Here is a 23,785-nt window from a genome sequence, read left to right on the forward strand (position 1 = left end):
TTGATTTATGTACAGTGCTGTCCATAGGCAGGTTATCGATGTCCATAGGCAGAAATATGTTATGTACCAGTAGCCAAAGACTGTTTTTTTTTTAATTAACTTCCAAATCAAATCTTGTTGCCAAATAGGTAACTAATCAAATTTGATTAAAGACTGATTACTTGTTTTTTGAATAAATAAAATAAAGAGTGTAATGATACTGTTGTTGGTGTTTTATTGAAATAAAAAAATAGATCAAAATCTGGGAAGTGTTAACTGGTTGAGCACTTGCCCGTACTTTACATCATCTCCGTCTCCGCAGCACATTAGTCCGATGCCACGGCATATCCCATTATTGATTCAAGTGTCCCTCGTACACATTCACAACAACACATGTCCTTCATACACATTGAGACTATGCAAAGTGCAAATCAGACAATATAAATGTATTCAAGATAGTGATGTTGCAATTTTTTTCAAAAATTACCAGTATAAGTAAAAAGTATTTGTTATGTGCATTTGTCGATTTAAACATTGCATAAATTTAATAATTACAAAGATAATATTAATGATATTATCAGGGGTCGGACAAAAAGTGCGGATGACGTAAAAATTACGTAATCTTGCACACAGGTGATGTTTGAGTTTGTATTTAAACTTCCGTGTGACATGTAGTAACAAAGTAGTATTAATGAAGTAACAAAATAATCGTAAATAAATCCATGGAATTAATAATACAGGTGGTATTAGGGTGATGTAGTGAATAAAATAAATTTCGCGAAACTTGTTACCATAAGGTATAATTATTTGAAATTAGTTAGAACAAGTCAGTGGGATTGCCACAATATTCGAGTAAAGATGACATTTTAGAGCGTTTTCTTATACATTAGTAAATATAAATTTTAGCTAAATATAATGGTGAAGATACAATAGCTAAACAATAACGAAGTCAATTTATTGTTCATCTGATTGACAATGTGTCAGTCAAAAACGTACTTACTCATTTCAAGTGGCGATATCTTTTAATAAAGAGGTTGATAAATGATAAGTGATAATTGTTTATGAAAATCAAAAATACTATTTGAAATCATCCTATAAGTGGTTTGACGTCATCCGCACTTTTTGTACGACCCCTGGATATTATTGTTCAAATTGGGTACTTGACACATGTTGAATATTATAACAAAATTTAGTTAAATGTATAGAAAATGAGCTATCCATTATAAAAAAGTGGCTCTTAAAAAAATATATTGAGATCATAAAAAAATACAAGGCTCCGAAATAAATATTTTTTGTCTTTCAAAAATAGAAAAGAAAATGGCACCATTCGATTCCTTACATTTTATTGAAAAATAAATTGTATGACAACGCAATATTTCAGGGTAGCTCAATAGCGGATTTTTGCCCTATAAGTTTCGATAATTCTAAAGAGTGAAAAGTGATGTTTATCTGGTATGGGACATATTTTTAAGCATATTTGTAATATATGAAGAAAATTTAGAACGAGCGTTAGATATAAATAAGGTATTTATGTATTTTTATTGATGAATTTTGAATATTGAATTAAAGTACAAAATTTAAGCATCGTCTTTTATAATATGTATGAGGCTTATGCTATCAAATTTTTAGAAAAAAAATCAACGTGCTACTTTGTCAAACTCAAATTAGCTTATTATTTTGTCAATATTGAATTAAAGTTTGAAAAATCCACAATATCATATCTAAATTCTTAAGTTAATAGGCAAGGCAAAAAAATTAGAAGAATAGCATATGTGCTTTACAATTAATATGCGTTTTTTGTCCTGTAAGATCTAATATTGAATTAAAGTCCGTAGAGATAAGTCTATTACTATAAAATAATATATGCAGCCATTTTATGGAAAGTAAGAAATATCTGTGTGTAGCTTGCATTGTAATAGTAAAATCAACTTAAAAAGGCGCGAAATTCATAACCACGCCGCGCTGGTCCGTCAACATGTCGGCTCGGTGCGCGGGAGCCTATCGTAGCCGACCTAGTGAGCGAAAGACACCTCGCCCCGCCCGCGCCTCCCGCTCAGCTTCGCAAGCGCTGTTTGTCTTTTCTTTCAAATCATTCATTTGTTTGTTTATCGTGCACATAAATTAGATGCGGACATTACATGAATTTAATTATAGAATAAAAGTTATTATGACTTCAAAATGAGTGAAAAATGTTTGATATGTCTACTGTACTGACTTAGTAACAGAGAAAAAACGAGGAATTGAGCAGCTAATAAGTAATAACTGCGAGCAAATAATCTTTCTTGGTGATGGGAAAGTTAAATATTTCTACGGGAAGGAGGAACTACGTTTCCATAAAAAGTGTAGATTACACATTGAGTCGAAGGCTATACCGACGTACAAAAGACTAATGGAGGTGGCATCAGAGGGCTTACCGCGAACCACGTTCGACGTGTTGCCTCCCTGTCATACTTACGTATGAATTTACAAGTGCGACAGAGAGGTAACACGTGGAACGTGGTTCGCGATAGGCCCTCAAATGTACAGCCAAGTGACGATGATGAAAATTACATTTTCAAAACTTTTGTCTTTTGTTACCATTGTGTTAGCCGCCAGTACTTACTTTCAACATATATTAGTAGTTTATGTTACTGCTACATAATAAACGGCATTAAATTAGGGCTTGACAAACGAACGAAGTGAGTTTCTTAAAAAGATCACACGTGTGTTTTAATGCCTAATTATGTATAGTTATTGCAGGTAGTTCGCAATCACACTTTGAGCACAGGCATTATAAGAGGTATGGGCATTGTGAATGTCATCTCGCTCTGTGTGGTAAGGCACAGCACAGCGGATGTCATTCCAGATCTAGAGCAGAGCCCAACTGGAGAAGTACCTCCACCTTACAGAATATCGCAGCCAAATAACACTAGACCCTACTCATAGTGTTGTGTTCCTGCCGGTGAGTAAGGTTGCCAGAGCTCAACGAGGGGTGGGAGGGTGTTAGGGTCGGCAACGCGCATGTAACTCCTCTGGAGTTGCAGGCGTACATAGGCTACGGATACTGCTTACCATCAGGCAGGCCGTACGCTTGTTTGCCACCGACGTAGTATAAAAATATAAAAAAAAAACACACAATTAAAATATTGCATACGACATGTGCTAATTATTTGTCTCAATGTAAACAAAAATATATCATAATTATGATATAAATTTTTAAATTCAAAATGGCGGACATGTTTCATAACTTATTTTAAGAATTTATGAGTAGTTTAAGACTTTAAAAAGCAAGAAATTGATTCTTGCTTCTGTTTTGTTTTTTCATTATTTTTGAAAGTCCTCAGGGTGCCGATTACGAAAATGACATCCATTATGGAACCCAAGATGGCGGACATTCATTTTTCTTAATAATCGGTATGGGTGTCATCTCCGAGGTTCTTCGAGGTTCCGATTACGAAAATGACGTCCATTTTGCAATCCAAGATGGCGGACATTATTTTTTCTTAAAAATCGATATGGGTATCATCACCAAGGTTCCTCGGGGTTCCGATGACGAAACTGACATCCATTTTGAAATCCAAGATGGCGGACATTAATTTTTCTTAAAAATCGATATGGGTGTCATCTCCTAGGTTCCTCGGGGTTCGATTACGAAAATGACGTTCATTTTGAAATCCAAGATGGCGGAAATTATTTTTTCTTAAAAGTCGATATGGGTGTCATATCCGAGGTTCCTCGGGATTCCGATTACGAAAATGACGTCCATTTTGGCGGTTCTTGGTGGTGCAGATTTCAAAAATAGAGACCATTTTAGAATTAAAGGTGGTTGATATCACTGCTACACACATCGACACCCATTTCAAAAAGTAGCGTCCGCCATATTTATTTTCAAAATAGATGCCATTTTTGAAATCTACACCCCTAAAAACCCAGAAAACAACACCCATGACGACTTTTTCAAAAAAGTGACATCCGCCATCTTTATTTCCAAAATGGACGTCATTTGTAAAATTAGTACACATACATCATACAACATGAAAACTAAAAACATTTCCATCCTCTTTTGGGCAGTTGTGTAAGTCTGTGATAACCCTAGGTAGGTACGGAGACCTTGAACGGTGTCGGCATTTACGCAAACATCAAAGGCGTCGGCCCACTGTTACTTTTTACACCGTGCTTTTAATGTGTAAACGAAAACGTCACATGATATATCAAAAGAAAAGTTATTTTATCTTATACCTTTAAACGAGCAATTCTTGTATATATATATATATATATATATTATATATATATATATATATATATACATTTCTCTAACGATTTCGCTGAAATTTGGTATATGGGGGTTTTTGGGGGTATACAATCTATCTAGATTAGTCTTATGTTTGGGAAACGCGTGTTTTCGAGTTTTCATGCGTTTTTCTTTCGACGCAGAATATGGTCGCTAATTTCGTGTTGCCGGCCACTATCCGTCTGGTCTAGCGGGTTAAGACGCGGACTGCTAAACGAGTGTTACGGGTTCGAATCTCGCCCGGTGACTAACTTTTTTTTATTTATATGTTCAAGTTTATATATAATTTTTTAATTTTTATTGTTTTACACAAGTTTAATTTAATAGATTAAATTGGCAATAGATGGCGTTACTCTGTGACAAGTGCTGTAAGGTTAAAATCGATTGTAAATAATAATAATTGTCAGTTCACATTTTACTTTTTAAGTTTATGTAGATTATCACCACCATATTACAATAAATAGTTATAACCGAGCAAAGCTCGGTCGCCCAGGTACTATATTACTAACTGTACTAGGTTGCCTTTTTAAAAAGTTGGTCCAGTCCATGGTTGCCTACATTTTATATAAAAATCGGTTAATCTAGGCGACCATTAACTGGACCAACTTTTTTAATACAGCAACTTTCAAATAAGCTTTCATTTGATATATCATACGATGAAATAACAAACAAAAAACTATCCGTACGCAATCTTACAAGGCAACCTACTTGAAATGTATCACTGTGAATTTTGTCTTACATTTATTTCTTATCAGAAATAAATAACATGAGGGTGCATATACCTTATAACGTATCTCTACATAACTATCGGTTATCAATATTAGCATTAGCGGTTAACAACAACATTCCCCTTAAAACAAATAACTATCGCGAGGAAAATACCAAGTCCAAACATCTGAAAAAAATCGGGAAAGAAAAGCTGCAACTGGCTTTTAAAATGGTATAAGGAAGGGTGGTCATCTGTATGAGAATGTGTTTTTTTTAATGTCTCTATTTGACCCAATGGTTGACTGGTAGAGAATGCCTTTTAGCATTAAGTCCGCCATTTGTGTTTTTTTTTGTTTGTGCAATAAAGTTTAAATAAATAAATAATATTCATATAATGCGATAACGAATTCTACGTGAACGAAACCGCGGGCAATCCCTAGTATAGTAATTAATACGGGTAGGTAAGTTTCCATTAGTATACTAACAATAAAATAACAATTTTCTAGTGCTATTAATTTAAAACACGCTTTAGGAATTTTTTTGATGGACCGTAGAGGCAGTCAAGGGCACCCCTCTCCCCACTACCGTTGTTCGCTGCATCTTGCAACAGCGCGCGGCGCGCGCAAACTTGCCGCGCGTTTGAAACGTAACGTATTTATATAAGCAAGGAATGCATACATATCAGTAATGAGTGTCGCCGTGATTTTATATTTCTAAATTTTTGTTTAGTAACTGAGATCATTGTTGATGATCGATTATTATTAACTCTACAAACTTTAATTCAATATTGGCTATACTGCTTAACCTGAAATCAATATCTAGACAAGCACATTGTCTACATGTCTAACTTTTTACTAGAATACTAAGTTGATCGATAATATCGTAATTTTGCAATATCAGCTACTCTAATTCTATATTTACAAAATAACTCGTGTTTTTACGTTCACCAGAAAGCAGCTGTTCCAGATTTCTAAAAACTGAAAATTGTACATAAATTGAAGTGTTATTCGATATGATAAAGTTTGCTGTAACTTTAATTCTATATTTACTTAGTTATTAGCAAAAAATTAAATATTTAAATATAACCGAAAGCTCAACCTTAAAATTTCTAACTTTTTACCAAAGTATTATTTAACATAATCCCAGTGACATATCAAAAAAGAAAAAACTTTAATATTATCGAAACCCATTTTTGTTCAACCGCTGGTCTAGGGTCAACATGGCAATTTCCTTGATCTTCCATACATTTAGGACAGACTTATAATATAATGATGATGTGACGTCACATAACCTTATCAATACCAATGGTACCATTCGATGCCTTACATTTTATTGAAAAATAAATTGTATGACAACTATACACATAAACGTAATATTTCAGGGTCAAAATGGCAATTTCCTATATCTTCCATACATTTAGGACAGACTTATATGATGTGACGTCACATCACCTTATCATTTTGTTAGAGGCGTTTCAATTTTCAATCGTCGAGTGCGAGCGTCAGATTTTAACTCTCATTTCTGATCTTTGTGTTGCTTAAATGCCATGAGTCCTATATAGAGATTTGATCCTCAGGATAATCAAGATCGTTTGACATTATTTACAAAAAACAGTCAAGTAGCCAATATCAGTACCGGTGTTAGTACAAAAATAAGAATGGTGGTTCAATTACCATGATTTACTCGTAAATATAATATTTAAATGTTTAAATTTGAACAGGACTTTTATTGTTCTAATTTAATGTAACTATTTAAAAAAAAACTTGTGAAACTATGGTAGAATTAGGTTGAAGTGACACACACACTATTCTATAGCTATCTCCTGTTGCCAATAATTGAAGAGTTATGGGTTCATTGACCGGAATAGCTTTCCTCAACTTCGTATCTTTTTTTGCAATTAATGGTTCTATATTATTTAGTTATTAGGAAGTTGAAATCTTTAAAAGACATACGACAAAAGTTTTCAGAAGACTATTAGTAAATCTAATAATTTATTCGTGCCATTAAACCTGGAAATAAATATAATTTCATAAATAACAAAACCAAGTAAAAATATGATAGGAATATGAGTGAATATAATTCATAAATATTACCTTTGTCTACTGCATATCATACCGGATATCATACACCATCCTTTTGGCTCGTTTTTCTCTTTAATTACTTTGTAACCACTACCACTACACAAAATAGTAAGTACCTATATGGCTGGAACAGCGATATATTCTTCAATAATTTCCATGAGCAAAAAAATATGGACTCACACTAAACATATATGACAGCTCGGCGCTCAGTGTATTCGTTCCCGAAAACAACTAGGTACAGGGTGCGCTCACTACTTGGTGAATAGGACGCCCAGCACCTGTCCCTTGGCAATGTATCGGCATTCTAGTCACGCTTTAGGTTTTCAAGCTATGATTTTTAATATCTCAATTCTTGTACAACTTAATTCAGAGAAATTTTTAAAACGTATGAAAAAATATATATGCTAGTCAGCATTAGCAGACTGAAATGTATATATATATATATATTTTGTCTTATGAAAATTTTATTTGTTCAGTTTTGTTATTATCAAAATGAGATATTGTTTTTGATAAAGAATAGACATACATGTACTCGTAATGTAAGCATAAGCAAATTGACATGTAACTGAACCATTAATTAATGAAAATAAATATTTTAAAAGAATACATAAGACGATGTTTTGTCCCAGTATTCACGTGTTGATAAATTCGTATTGGAAATGTAGGTAAAAGGTAGAAAGGGAACTGTGCGGAAATTTTCTAATATGTCTGAGACAAAATACTCACGTTTCTGGAGGTTCGGCAGATTTGTTATCCTTAGTCAAAGGTCGAGAATCAAAGAGGAGCCACTTGATGACATGAGCTTGGAGGCCAGCAAGCAGTGATCTGGTACCATTGCGAGGAGCTGCCAGGCCGTACGCTAAAGGCTGGTCGGGTGCTCTCATTACAATGGGCGACCTGACCCATTCTACTCGCGGTGGGCATGATGCCGTGCCAAAAGTTGTTACGCGAAGTTCCTGTAATATTTATAATACTATTTATACCAGAAATTTTCTATTATGAGTGGCTACGATGTGAAAACTTATTGTTTTCTAAGTTTAGATTTCAAATTAAATTTTATAAATTTAAATAAGAAAATATTAATTAAATCTTAGGTACATTTTATTTTATGTTTTTTTTTACTAAACTTGTTTTATTTTGTACCACATATGCGAATTAAAGGTATTTACTTTTTCATGGGTAACGGTCCAACAAAAGTTTCGGTTTCAATTTCGGCCGAAACTCGAAACAAAACCGAACCTTCAATTTTAATTTCGGCAAGAAAACATGTTACGGTCGGACACTAGTTATTTTATCGTCAATTTAATTACTTATTTACTTTCTCAATGTTTACAATGATTTTAATTTTATGTATTTCTGACATAAGAACCTATTGTTAATAATAGTGTAAATCGTGTGTAGTACTCGGGGCTGGCAAGCTACTTGTTTGTTCCCCTTGCCGTGGAGACGTCAGGGTGCTGGTGCGCGGAGGCGAATTCTTTTCTTGGGGAACTGGGGCGGCGCTTGCAGGAAAGGGGTCTCGACCCCCGCTCCGGGTCGTTCCTAGCGCAAAGGTTGCCCATAGCGGTTCAACGCGGAAACGCTGCAAGCGTGATGGGCACCTTTGCGTTGGGAGCGACGCGGGGTGGGTTGTTTGACTAGTTTTTAGAAGTTAGTTTAGGTTTAGTTTTATTTATAGTTAAGTTTATTTGTTAGTCCTTAAGTATTTTAATGATTGTATTTTTTTATTTAATTAGTTTTAGAAGTTACATAATATATGTTTTTTTAATATACATTAGTAATTTAATTTGTATATATTGTGACGTTGAATAAATACTTTACATTAATAAGACCAATGTTCCATATAATATAAGTTCCATATACTTTTAAGTGATGATTTTGAAGAATAAATATTTAAAGAGATAATGTAAATTACATATCTATGACAATGTATGATCAATACAAGTAAAGAATATGAATATTAAATTAGAAATATTAATATTTTATCTTACAACTGCCAGCTCCTCAGTTATCGGATTTCCTCCAACGACGCAAGGTTTCGTGCCAGGCGATAACTTGTTTCGCGGATACAACACCCGTTCTGAAATAGATTACTGTGTATACATTAACACGTTAAGCAACATGCAAGCAATTATTTCTTGCATGCTGTTGAACTTAAACTTAAATGAAATAATACTTTTTTATTTAGACTAAAAAATAAATAGTTCTAAATACGTATTTTTATTATTGACGCTAATTTAATTGATACTTTGTTCGTTAAGTTTATTATTTTTTCATTCCGGCGCTGTAGTCAGGAGGAAATATCTCAGAAATTCTAGGAAATTGGGTACTACAATTAGTTACGGCGATACAGTCAAGTAGTAAGAACCAGCAGCATCATCCACAACAAAAGTCTAATATAGCGTTCACAATAAAGAGTGTGTGTGTGTCAGCTCCGACGCATGAAGGGAGTTTACTCGTTGTTACGAATGATTATAATAGTACATTATGATACAAGTGTGCTAAGTTGGTCATTACACACGAGGCGATATTGAGGCGCGCAATAAGAAAGCCGATGTGGGTTCCATCCCAATGCACACACGTTTCATAGGATGTTTTTCAACACACTGGCGAGAAAAAAACAAAACTTATAAATTAGATTTTTTTGTCAAAACAGTAAAAATACAATTTTCAAAATGGTGGCTTACAGTTTTAACATCGAATAATTGCACCAAAGCGTGCGGACTTGTAGGCACTTATTCGCCAGTTTATTGAAATAAGCTACCAACACGTTTTCTAAGAAAGACTGGGCGTATTTGCTGATTTTCCATTGAATAAAAGTTTCATATGCCGCCAATAATTTTTCACGCGATTTTGTAAAAGGCTATCGTTCTCGGCTCTTGCCTCTATTAGTATTACTACTTTCGTCAATATATATATAAACTAAAAACATGCAAAACTATTCCAATTTTATGATAAATACGGAAAATGGCTGGCGCGTTATTTTTTTACGCACGGTTCCAACACACAAACAGCCAGTAAAAAAAAAGTAAAAAAGCTAATATTTTCGTATTTCTATTCGACGGATGAAGGTCAAATCAATAAAATGTTATGTTTATTCATTGATGTAATTTACGAGATAATTTAATCTATAAATTATATTTGGTGTGATAAAGCCTCTTTGAACTAACATTTGAAACCTAATAGTTGGTTAAAAAAAATGTATTACTCGACTAAATTAATAAGGCTCGTATTAAGAAGGAAATTATTAGCATTCAGTTACTTTTTTCTCAGTCGGATAGCATAATGAAAAGGCACGCGTGTTTAATGTCTAGGATTATGTAATGTAGGCTGTATAGCAAAAGAAACATGTTTGTCATTCTGAAGTTGTCAATATATTCTGTTCTGCTGGTCTACGTTCGTGCCTTATTTATAATCTTCTATATTCCGATTTTACACTGGCGACGAGGATATTCGGAATAGCGGTACATAGATCAGTGGTACATAGACATATCGATCAATTGAAGCGGCGATCAGGTAGACAATCTCTTGTGTTTTCCTTGCCAGAAACTTTGGAACCGGATATCCGTACAAATCCTGGCAACGAAGGAGTTCGTAAACTTAATGTATCCAATGAGGAGACCCGGACGGACTCAGTCGGGCGGTCAACGGGATCGACGTCAGACGTGGTAGTGTTCCCGGAGCATGCGCCTCAACCGAGTTGTTCTCCCTCTAAGGCACCACCAGGGTCGCCTATTTTTCAAGATGCTTTACCTAGCGCACCAACATCGCCAAATGCTTCTTTACCGAACACACCGTCACCGCCTCACGCTCGTCCTTTTAGGCAATGTCGCCTTAAAGGAATTACTAGGTTAGATCTTTAGCTATTGTTATGTAAATGTACTCATTAAGGAAGTCTCTTTTAGTTTGATGTGTTATTATTAACTATTGTGGAGGAGTGTAATGTAGGCTGTATAGCAAAAGAAACATGTTTGTCATTCTGAAGTTGTCAATATATTCTGTTCTGCTGGTCTACGTTCATGCCTTATTTATTAGAATTGTTCCCAGTTCTACAGATTTCTTTTACAGAATTCCATGTCTACAGATTTCTATTTCTACACATTCCTAAGTGTACTGATTCCCAATTTTACAGAATTCTATGTGTACATAATTCTAACTCTACAGATTTCTATGTCTACATATTCCCAATTCTACAGATTTTCATATCAACACATTCTTTATTATACAGATGTCCATGTCTACACATTCCTAAAACTACAGACTTTCATGTCTACAGATTCCTATTCACATTTCAACTAATTTCCTATTTTATTAAAAAATATTTTATATAACCGCTTATTTAGATCGTTGTCTAAGTACTCACATCACAAGCCTTTATAAGCTTACCGTGGGGCTCAGTCAATTTGTGTAAGAATACCCTATAATATTTATTTATATTTATTTACAGATGGCCCGTGTGCTTCTTTGCCATTATTAATTAGAATGACAAATAATCTTTATTAAAATTTTTTAATGTTGTTCTCTACAATACGTAAACGCTATGAATTTATGAAGTTATGGTTTTCAAGCAATAATATTAAAACATCTAATCTCTTTGCTCTTTTCTCTATTAATTCGACATACTGGCCGGCACTTACGGTCTATATTTAATTATTTATCTCGAGTGTTACGTTAATGCCATGTCATTTAGATATCATACGAAGGTGCATGTTTCTGTGTAGTTCAGTAAAGGTTGCAGAAAATGGATGAAAACGGAGAATTATCTTTTGTGACTGGCGAAAGAGGAAAAAGAGTTTTAATAATTGGCTCGAACAAATATTATTTTAGCGTCAAAAATAAATCTGGAAGCACAAACTGGCGATGTTATAAAACGGCAGAATGCAGTGCATCCGTCACTCTGAGTGCGAATAATGAAATTCTGCGTACAGGAGTTCATGCGTGTTTTTCCGATACATCTGAAGTTAAAAAACGGCTGAAAGATAAATTTATGGATGCTTGCAAGGAAAAGGTGTGTAAATCTATGATTCCAGTTCATCAAATTTTTGAAAGTGAATTTTAGTCACCTCAGTACAGCGACAATAACATTTTACTCCCAGAGTTTCCTTCTTGCAAGAGTTCAATGTATCGAGCACGGTACCGATCGCTAAAGCGACTGCTGAAAACGTTAAGGACGTACAAAAAAAAGAAAAAGTATAAGATTATATTTAGTGGAGACTGGAATTTTAACACGTTGAAAAAGGAAAAACATACTCTAGAGTTGGTAAGCCTGCTAAATAACTACAATATACATATGCATATAAAAACCCCAACTAGAGGGAAGTCGTGTATTGATCACATAGCTAGTAATGTAAAAAAAGTTATACCAAATGTCCTTCCACTAGCCCTTTCTGACCACGAGACAGCGCAAATTATAACAATAAAATCAGCCACCACCGATCAACGAAGATTCTACTATGCTATAAGAAGAGATTATTGCTCTGAAAACTTGGCTAAATTTAAAAGCTGTATGTCTTCCTTATCGTTTGCACAAGTCTTTAATGAAACTGATACTGACGCAGCCTTCCAGAACCTCCATGAAATGTTAGTTTTATTTAACGACCTGTGCTTCCCGCTCGTTAGGCGAAAAGTCTATAATACGCATAACAATAACAGATGGCTAACCCGTGGTATACGACGTTCTTGTTTTAGTAAGAGAAAACTGTACCTTAAATACCTGCAAGAACCTGGGAACAAACATCTGAACAAGCGTAAATACGATAATTACACAAAATTACTCCGGAAGTGTATTCATAAAGCACACCAATTGCACAACAGTAGATTAATTAATAATGCTAAAAGTAAATCAAAGGCAACTTGGCAAATTATTAATGGTCATACCTTCAAAGAACCTGATTTCATTAAATGTATTGAGAACGGCCAAATGAAGTACACAAATCCTACAGATATAGCGGAAGCATTTAATAACTTTTTTATAAATATTACGAGCGTACCTGTTACACATAGAGTGTTGCAGGACCAGTCGTATTTAAAATATCCGATAAATGAAAAAACTATCTTCCTTAAACCTTACGATATACATGATATATACAAGATTATATTGTCCTTAAACGATAGTAATGCAGTAGGCATAGACAACATAGCAACTAAAATATTAAAACACTGTGCAGAAGAGATCGCTTTTCCGCTCACACACATTGTAAATTTGTCCTTTGAACAAGGTAAATTTCCCATCAATCTAAAACGTTCAATAGTCAAACCCATATTCAAAAAGAATACCAAAACCTCTATGGATAACTATAGGCCTATTACTATTATTCCCGTGATTTCTAAAATCCTAGAAAAAGCCATGCACGAACGTCTGTTGAACTTTCTCACTTCTTGTTCAATTTTGAATAATCAACAATATGGCTTCCGTAAAGGAAGTTCGACTACGCTAGCATGCTTTAATCTTGTAAAAATAGTAACGGAATCAATAAATGGTGATACTCCTGTAGCAGCTGTCTTCCTGGATCTCAGCAAGGCGTTCGATTTTGTAACTCATTCGGTATTATTGAACAAGCTGGAAAGGTGTGGCATAAGAGGAAACGCGCTGAACTGGATACAAAGTTACCTCTCTGAAAGAGAACAATGTACAGAAATACAGCAGATTATTAACAATGAGCTAGTGTCTGTAAGATCACAATATAAATTTAATCTATGCGGAGTGCCACAAGGGAGTATACTTGGCCCATTATTATTCCTTCTATATATTAACGATCTGCCTAACCAAGTACAACATAATTGCATAATGTTTGCAGACGACACTACTTTGATAATAAAGTCTGATAATTTAGATAACTTCAATAAAGATATAAATGACACGTTAGTTAATGTAATTCATTGGCTCAACAATAATAATTTAAAAATAAATATTAATAAAACATGTATAATGCAATTTAGAACATATAGAAGCGCAGACATCGATTTGGACATACATTACGAAACTGAGAGTGTGGAAGAAGTAGAATGCACCAGGTTTCTAGGGATTCACATAGATAAATTTTGCAGCTGGAAATGTCATGTCGCCAATGTATGTGATAGGCTCGACAAGTTCGTATTTGCTCTAAGACGACTTAGCAGAATTTCCTCTAAAGCTGTGGCCTTAACAGCCTACCACGGATATGTCTCATCCATCTTGAGCTATGGATTATTGATCTGGGGCAACTCTGTAGATGTTCATAAAGCATTCCTGGCTCAGAAAAAATGTGTGCGTGCCGTTTGCAATGTCCATTTTCAAGAGCCTTGCAGACCATTATTCAAATCTACAAAAGTTCTTCCACTGCCATGCATGTACATATTACAGGCATCTTTATTTGTGAGAGAGCACCTTGAATATTTTGACACAAATAGTAAATTTTTTCCTAGATCGACCAGACGTAGAAACCAAATATTCTTACCTAGAGCAAGAAAAAATGTGTTTAAAAATAATGTATACTCAATGGTCATTCAAATTTATAATAAATTACCAAAACACATATTGGAAACTGAACCGCGGCTATTTAAAAATGCCCTCTGTAAATGGTTATTATTAAAGTGTTACTATTCAATTCAAGAATTCATGTCCGACGAAAATCAATAAATAAATTATTTTATTATTATGTTGACCTATTGAAATTTTGTAAATTTTTCCATGATTGTATTATTTAATTGCTTTATATTGCATGCCTTACATAGGGTAGAACATAAGGACTTTTTATTCTAAGACCACCAATTGTATCAAAATACTATGTTCTTGCAATAAATATATTTCTATTTCTATTTCTATTTCTATTTCAAATACCACAAGATTTTAAAAACGATTTTTTGGTTTATGATGGTGCAAAATTGGACAAAATTCTAATATTTAGTATTCCTCTGGTTTTGGAATTGTTGATTTCATTTGGTATATTTCGCTATATTGTGTGGTGTAACGTAAAATATGCCTAAGGAAATTACCATTCGTAAATCTTTACAAGATCAACCGGATCTTAAATACGACAAACGAAAGGTTTAATATTATGTACAAAATGTGAAATAAATTTGTTTGCTAAACGCAAATCAAATATTCAAAAACTCCTTAAATCAAAGACACATCTTGTCGGAAAACGTCGAAAAATAGATCAAGGACAATTTAATTTTCATTTATTACATTTTTATATTATATGTAATATTCCGTGGGATCAACTGAAAAGTGATGCATTCAAACAGTTTTTCGCCAAATATATGTGCAGTGTGCACCTTACTGCTTGCCACGTGAGAGTATTTCGAGCAAAAAATATTAAGAAAGATACTACAAAAGAACAATAAAGGATATCGAAGAAAAAATCTGATACTAATTTGTGGGTGTCATTGGACGAAAGTACTGACTTTTTAGGAAGATTCATAGTGAATTTATTAGTGTAGCCTCTACACCATAGTGTTAACTTTCCTATTTACCTATAACGATGCAAGGTGATTGAAGTAACAAATGCCAAAACTGTTTCAAAGTTATCAACACTTTTAAAGAATTATGGGGTGATAGTGCAGCATATATGCGCAGTATAATACAGTAACCAATCTCCGGCCCTTTAGGAGCGCGCAATGCCTGCTGACCTTGAACGCACAGGGTTGTCGCACAAATTTGTCGGGTAACAATTAGGTACTTATATTTATTTTGAATATTAGGTGTTATTAAACTATATGTAGTTGATATTAAGTAATATGCTAGTAATAGTCGATAGGTACCACATCAGTACACAAACGAATTATTATACTTGCGTACCTATTTCATTGAATTAATGCTCTATACACTTGCATACGATTCGTCTTAGCTAATAATCTAAAGTAAAAATATAGATTAAGCTAAGTATTTGTAATACATAAAATTAAAATTAAAAATAAATAAACAGTTCAATTTTTTTTGTTGTCGGCGGCGCATGCTGCGGGTCACTTTACTAAGAACTCCATATAGACCAGCAGCACACTAAAATTATGACGACTTTGTACAAATGGTGATATGTACTTTATAAACTTATATACGTGTATATAGTTGTATAATAAACAAAAGTTCATATATATTTAATCGAAAATAACATATTTATGGGCAAAACATTTTACACAACACTTACAAATTAGCTACATTAAAATATTTCTCGTCTATTTGTTGTACAGAACTATTAGTTATTATTCTTTAGTGTAAAATAGATCCGCATCCTTACATAAAATTTAAAAAAATATTGTTTAGGAAAACAAGGCCAGGGTAATATAAGCTCGATCTCATTCATTTCCTCATAAATTGAGAGACCTACCTATCTTACAATTTAAATATTGTTTTATAAACAGCCATACACACTGCAGTACTGCCGTGACCGCGACACTGATGACATATTTGTCGTTTCGAGTGACAACGCTCTGAACACGGCGGCGGCGCAGCCCGGTCTGATTCAAGCATATTCAAGCCCCGCCGTTTCCATGTAACGCGGGCCGCGCGCGTACTTACACGTCACGCACACATACAAACCGCGCGATGTAACTTTGTTTGATGTTTATCTACTGTATTATACTGTGATATATGTTAAAGGCTTTACCAGCCTTTATTAAAACTGGTAAAAAAGATATTCCCTTAGCTAAAACACTTCACATGTCTCACTCATACGTTACACCGTGTTGCAGAGCATATACGCTCAGAATATTCGGATGTTGACAACTTAATATCTAACGTAAAAAAAAGTGTTTTTAAAGTGCCCCAGAAGAGAAAAGATACTAAGACAATTATATTCCGGCATGCCCTTACCGCCAAAACCCGTGATTACAAGGTGGGGCACATGGCTAGAAGCATCCTTCTACTGTGCATCATTTTTTGACCAAATTAAGTCTGTGATAAATAGGTTTAATAGTAATGAGAATGAGGCATTATCAATACGTAAAGCCGCCAACAACTGATGCAAGATGATAACTTATTTTTTTTTATATACATCAAGGAAAATTTTGAAATAATAACAAGAAATATAACAATATTAGAAATGCTTGGTTTATCTATCCGAAAATCATTTCAGTTACTAGATGAGGTAAGGCTGTGTATAATGATGACATTTTCGAATTCATTAAGTAACAAAATGGAATCGGTAATGGAAAGAATACCAGATTATGAATTTGTTAGAAGCGTAAATGATAACAACGAAATATCGGTTTATAATTCTGCACCTCTCACATCTGTTGGTGTCGAACGCTCGTTCTCTTTACATAAATGAATCTTCAATGTTAAAAGGAATCGATTGACAATATAAAGCATGGAAAAAATTATGATAATTTACTATAACAAATTAAATTCAGTGAACATAGGCTTATCCATATTAGTCATTACGTTGGACGTCAAAATGACATAAAATGCTACCGGTGTCCGATCATTATTTATTGGGACCGTGCGAAGTGCATGGTGGGGGGTAAGTAAAGCGATCCCAGCGCATAAGGTGGTAAAAATTAGAACTAACTGCGGATAGCGTCTTTAACATTTCACACAAGTTATGGCTCGTAATGAAACTTTAATTTACGATTTCTCCTGATATATTTATTTTAATTCAATGGTATACTGAATAAGCGCCTATCGCACCTAGAGGATAACGATTTACTCAGCGACTCTCAGTATGGCTTCCGCGGGGGTCGTTCGACTGGAGATCTTCTGGTGCATGCTACTCATCTTTGGAGCGAGGCAATTGAGAGGTACGGTGAAGCCCTTGCGGTATCTCTCGATGTCTCTAAAGCATTCGACCGGGTCTGGCACGCAAGTTTGGTGAGCAAGCTTCCAGTATATGGGATACCAGCCGGCCTGTGCAATGATAAAGCTGGATGCGTAGCGTTTAGTGCGAATCAGTGGTAAAGTAACGACGTAAGGGTGAAACGCAAGTCCGCGTCTAGTCCCACGGTGGCAGAACGGAGTTGGGGGGATAATATTATGTAATCCCATCGCACACTCCCCGAAATGTATCCTGTAGAATACCGACAAACGAGCTACCTTTCTACGGTATTCTAGGCTCTGCAGTCTAGCCTCTACCAATCTCGCATCCCCACTAAGCTTCCTAGCGCGTTTGTCTATAGAATATAAGGTGGCTAGCTGATACTTGGCGGATCCATCCCAAAGGTGACTGCAATACTCCATACACGACCGGACTTGAGCTATGTAAAGCTGCCCCGGTGTGAAGTACTGCTTGACCTTAGAAAGGACGCCTAATCGTCTAGCTGCAGATGCTTAGATGAGATACTTGTACCAAGTAGCTGAAGATGGTTGGATATCGATACGGATACATCCCGGAAAGTCGGAGTCAGGTCGAAAGGACTCTGTTTCGCAGAGAACAGACATGCCTGTGTTTTGGTAGCGTTGAATTTGACCAGGTTTGCGTCGCCCCAATCGAATACTACCTTAAGTGTCAAATTCAGACGGTCTACCATAGCCTGTCGATAAGATTGGACCTCCTCTTTTTTGGCCCGAGCATTGGAGAGATATCTGTCTACGACAGTGCTGTCATCGGCATACATAAGTATCTGGGACTAGCATGTCGTTGATCTGCAGCAGAAATAAGGTCGCGGACAGAACAGAGCCCTGAGGAACACCGGCATTAATAGCCCATTGGTCAGATGTGTAGCCATAACACCACCCGGATGGAACGTTCGCTCAGGAAATTCTCAATCGAGTTGCACAGGCCGGCTGGTATCCCATATGCTGGAAGCTTGCTTACCAAACTTGCGTGCCAGACCCGGTCGAATGCTTTAGAGACTCTTTAGAGGCTTCACCGTACCTCTCACTTGCCTCGCTCCAAAGATGAGTAGCATGCACCAGATGATCTCCAGTCGAACGACCCCCGCGGAAGCCATACTGAGAGTCGCTGAGTAAATCATTATCCTCTAGGTGTGATAGGAGCCGCTTATTCAGTACACGCTCCATAATCTTGCAGAGTATGGAGGTAACCGAGATTGGTCGGTAATTGGCTGGGTCTGAACGACTACATTTTTTGGGCACGGGTTGCACGTTTGCAAGCTTCCAACACGAGGGTACTACGCCGGTTTCGAGCGACAGGCGGTATAGGCGTGTTAAGATTAGGGACAACTCGGCTGCACAGATTCGCAAGACAATAGCAGGGATTACGTCGGGACCGCTGGCTTTATTCACATCTAACGTTCGCAGTATTTTGAGGACTTCCTTTTGATGTATATGAACATCCCTCATGAAAATATTCATTTCAGGAAGCACGGGTGGAAGTTTACCGGCTGAGTCAAGACGTGAATTCTTAGCGAAAAGAGAAGCGAACAAGTCAGCCTTTTCTTTGACTGTATAGGCTTTATGGCTAGCACAGCGTTCCGTCAGGTTTTACTAGGGGAGGCAGTAATGGGCGGCAGAAATTTCCTTCGACCGCTTTCACTAGGGACCAAAACGCTTTACTAACTTTAACTTGTAACTTTATTTGAGAATCACTCAAAAACGGCCAAATAAATACTCTGTTAACAAACACCTAGCATACAAAATCGGCAACAATAAACGCAAAAATGTAAGAGGTCAGACACAGATTATTTTTCTCATTCCGTTCCCAGAGTTTCGTTACGATTGGTTAAGTTTTTGAGGAGGAAAATGTCGAGAACGAAACCTCGTATTCTGAGAATTTCATGCAGGGTTTTTCACCTAAGCTACAGTAGTCATTATCACACTAATTTAAGGAACCGTTCCCATTAACGCGGAGGACAAATTTACCTTAAAATCCCAAATCTGAGAAGGGGTTCAGCTGATATATCCTCTTAAACTTACATTGGAATTGACCGCGCAACACTAGCGCTCTACATGGTCCGACATGCTTCTTTTTTAAACAATTATACGTTGGAAATAGCAGAAGAAACCGAATAATTAGTCCCAGGTAAATTTAAGTTCGATTTTCATAGATTTCAACACGAAATTAATTTAATTGTAACAAAAATTGCCGTTCTGTCTAAACAATTTCTAACTCTTTACTAAAATAGATTTAGTAGAAAATACAAAATGAATAACTATTTGCATTAGTTAAAAATAATCTTGGCCATAACTAGCATTGAAATATCCCTCACAATACCAAATATAAAATATGAAGATAAAGTTTAGTGATTGTCTTTATTCAATGTTAGGGACAGTCCGACGATTTACTTATCTTTAGTCACTTGTTAGTAAAATGTACATACATAGTGTACGTTATTCTCTAGTTAGGAAATTAATACGCTTGTTTTTATTATTAAAATACGTACCCACTGATACTTTTATCATTAGTTTATTCTTTTGTCACGGTATCAAAAAATGCAACTGTCACTCAACGGCTGGAGAATAATTTTATTGTACCTAATAATATATTTTATAATAAAATATTCAACCATCACGTGAATGTATGGTTTTAAAGATGATTTTTATTCTGAAAATCTAATTCCTACTGATATATGGATGGGATGGATGTTACCTATTTAACACAACAAAAACAAATTCTAATACAAATCCAATGGGTTACCATAATAATAAAATAATATAGCTTAGTAATATAGGATTCATATAAAGATAAGTAGAGTAGATTGAATAAACAAATACCAAAACACTCTTCCTGTGATGTACCCAGAGCACTCTTTCGTATCATTTTATCCAAACTTTGACTGGTCTTCGTAGTTTTCTTTTATATGTCAATATAGTAATTTTAGGTTGAAGTTGAATCTTAAAATATGTTGAAATGTTCGAGGAACTTTGGTACGTCTATTATACGGGCAAATAATTTAAAGAGTAAATCGTTACGTTGTTTATCGCGAAACCAGAAACACGGATTATTTTTGGTGAAGCAACGCAGGGTTATTTCTACAGTTCGGGTGTATCTGTGGGGAAGTGATTTCTAACTGCGTCGAAGTGTGAAATGTGAACTGCATTACAAGTAATTGCCTTCGTGCTGCACGCTCTCGCTATAAGTGTCAAGGGCATACATCTATTACTTAGATTCGATTTTGAAGTTGCCTTCAATAAAATCATAGGTATATGGTTCACGATTTCCGACCCACTCGGCGTTTATTTTAATGTAGTTACTACATTTATATGTATGTACCATTATTTGAATAATATAACTGTAGTAAACATGTTCACCCTATAATAAATACATAAAGAAATAAATAAATATTGGACATTCTTACACAAATTGACTAACCTCTACAGCAATCTCAAGAAAGCTAGTATTGTAGTACTCAGACAACGATAAATATAATATAAGCTACTTAAATACATAGAAAACATCCAAGACTCTAGAACAAATATCCATGCTCATCACACGAATAAAAACCTTTATCGGTATTCGAACCCAGGACCGTCGGCTTCATGGGCAGGGTCACTACCCCCTATGCCAGACTGGTCGTCCAATAATATTTTATAATAAATAAATCGTCTACAACGAATTGAATTTAGTTTTCATTTAGTTTGAGGTACAAAACTGGAGTGGAGTTCAATAAAAATGCCAAATAATGTAAACAAATATGTTTTTTTCCATCTGACCTATGTGTAACCTAACATTTTTAATGAAATATTAATAATTATAACTAGAAATTAATATTAATTCACGCTTTACTTAAATAAACCGTTGATAAGATTGTGGTTGTCCATGGTCCATAAAAAGTATGACATTATAAAACAAGGTAAATTGGTTTCATTTCATTATTCACAATTTATTTTGAACTCCAATTTAAACTAGTTTGATAATTTATATAACAGACAACAATGCTAATAATATAGGGCTGTTTTGACTTACCGATGAGTGGATATAATGCACATAAACAACGTTGCTGAATAGTGAATAGTTGCTATATTTCATGCGCTTTCATTTACCTTCATTAAGTACGGCGGAAGTGTGTCGTTTTCCCGGAAGCATACTTCTAAGTTACTGAAATAAACTTATTTTTCCGAGTTTCTGCCTTTTAATACCACTAAACACATTTGATAGATTATTCAAATAAGAAATAATCACAATAATTATTATTAATAATTCACTTACAAAATTCTTTTACTAACGATCAATGCAGCGATCTTTAGGTATATACTTCATAGACTAAAACGATTTCTCACCGCACATAAATGTGCAACCTAACTGCACGTCACACTAGCGTAGGTGTTTGGTTCAAAATGCTTGCATTTGAAGGTGTAATAACACTGAATTTACTGGTGTTACATTAGAGTGAATACATAATACCAGTGAGTTCGCTAGACTACAAAAATAGAATAAAAAGTAATAACAGATTTAGTCCGTCTGTATAATATATACTTAGGTAAACTGAATTAAAGGTTAATATAATATTTAGTTTTATAATACAATATATTTAAAATAAATAAATTGATAGATATAATTTTTAAGATATTTCAATGATATTAAGTTATTGTATTAGTTTATAATCGAATGGTTAATTACAATTAATTCGATATTATTAATGTTAAATAGGTAAGTGTATATCTAGATAACTGCCATATATAAAAAGAATACATTCAAGAATATATAACGAACGAGACTTTTATGTGCTTTCGTGTAACTTCGATTAACCCTTTTTTAGGGGATAGGCACGGTACGATCTCGTGGCTACCAGGCCAAATTTGACCTTATATAGGAACAATCGTGCCAAGCAGCATCGCCTGAGACAAAAGTGCATACTCTCTGCAATTACTTATTTATGAAAACAAGTTAGAAATATACATATATATCTATTTGGAAAAGATTTATCTCAAAAACTATTAGATCTACAGATACAATTCTGGTCTCGTATTGTAGTAAATTTAGTCTCTTTAAAAACGCTCTGACATGATACTATCAAAAACTTGTCATTTAGAACCCTAATTTTATTTTGACGATTATAATCATAATCGCCAAAATAAAATAAAACAAAAAAAGCGGCCAAGTGCGAGTCGGACTCGCCCATGAAGGGTTCCGTACCATTTTTGACATATTAAAAAAATACTAGATCTCATTCAAACCAATTTTCGGTGGAAGTTTTCATGGTAATGTATATTTTTTTTTTAGTTTTATCATTCTATTATTTTAGAAGTTACGGGGGGGGACACATTTTACCACTTTGGAAGTGTCTCTCGCGCAATTATCATTTTTGAAGACCTATCCATAGATACCCCACACGTATGGGTTTGATGAAAAAATATTTTTAGAGTTTCAGTTCTAAGTATGGGGAACCCCAAAAATTTATTGTTAATGCGGTTCATAGAATACATCTACTTACCAAGTTTGAACAGTATAACTCTTGTAGTTTCGGAAAAAAGTGGCTGTGACATAAACCGTCAGACAGACGGACATGACGAATCTATAAGGGTTCCGTTTTTTGCCATTTGGCTACGGAACCCTAAAAACGAATTACCCGCGGTTTTTTAGATTTTTGACAAAGTTGTGTTCGGCGCTCGAGGTCACAAACTTGGATTATTCATTGGATCAACATTTTAAACAAGTCTACTAAATAATCAGAACTATCGGATTTGTCGGTAGGTACTCGTACTAGGAAGGTGATACTTCACAGATCCTCCCATTTTAACTAAAATGATACTGCACTTTTTGAGAAAATCAACATAATGACGCCGAAGCCAACACATTGAGGCAATTTAATTCCATGTCAGGGGTATATCGAGCGGACGATGCTGTATCTGAAGCCAATGGAATAACTACTGGGCTACTGAATGAATGAAAGAACTGGATACCATTTTAATAATGGTATTCCATTTTATTTC

The 23,785-nt window shown here is 34.9% G+C and overlaps 1 protein-coding gene across 5 annotated transcripts in view; it reads right to left on the minus strand.

Moving 5' to 3' along the window:
* Positions 1 to 22,191, minus strand: part of LOC133518855 (inactive ubiquitin carboxyl-terminal hydrolase MINDY-4B) — a 42,600-nt gene extending 20,409 nt beyond the window's left edge. Inside the window, exons 1-4 of one of the 5 annotated variants that reach the window (XM_061852620.1) lie at positions 22,062 to 22,191; positions 21,896 to 21,950; positions 9,030 to 9,118; positions 7,765 to 7,994 (exon numbers count right to left, since the gene is read on the minus strand). In XM_061852620.1, coding sequence (XP_061708604.1) covers positions 7,765 to 7,994; positions 9,030 to 9,118; positions 21,896 to 21,938 — 362 coding nt within the window. In that variant the 5' untranslated portion in view covers positions 21,939 to 21,950; positions 22,062 to 22,191. Of the gene's footprint in view, positions 1 to 7,764; positions 7,995 to 9,029; positions 9,119 to 20,626; positions 21,103 to 21,895 lie in introns of those variants that run through there. The other 4 variants (XM_061852611.1, XM_061852637.1, XM_061852602.1 and 1 more) reach the window with 4 other exon arrangements.
* Positions 22,192 to 23,785: the final 1,594 nt, after the last annotated feature.

Source organism: Cydia pomonella, chromosome 1 (genome assembly GCF_033807575.1).
Source record: "Cydia pomonella isolate Wapato2018A chromosome 1, ilCydPomo1, whole genome shotgun sequence".
Taxonomy (NCBI): Eukaryota; Metazoa; Arthropoda; class Insecta; order Lepidoptera; family Tortricidae; genus Cydia; species Cydia pomonella.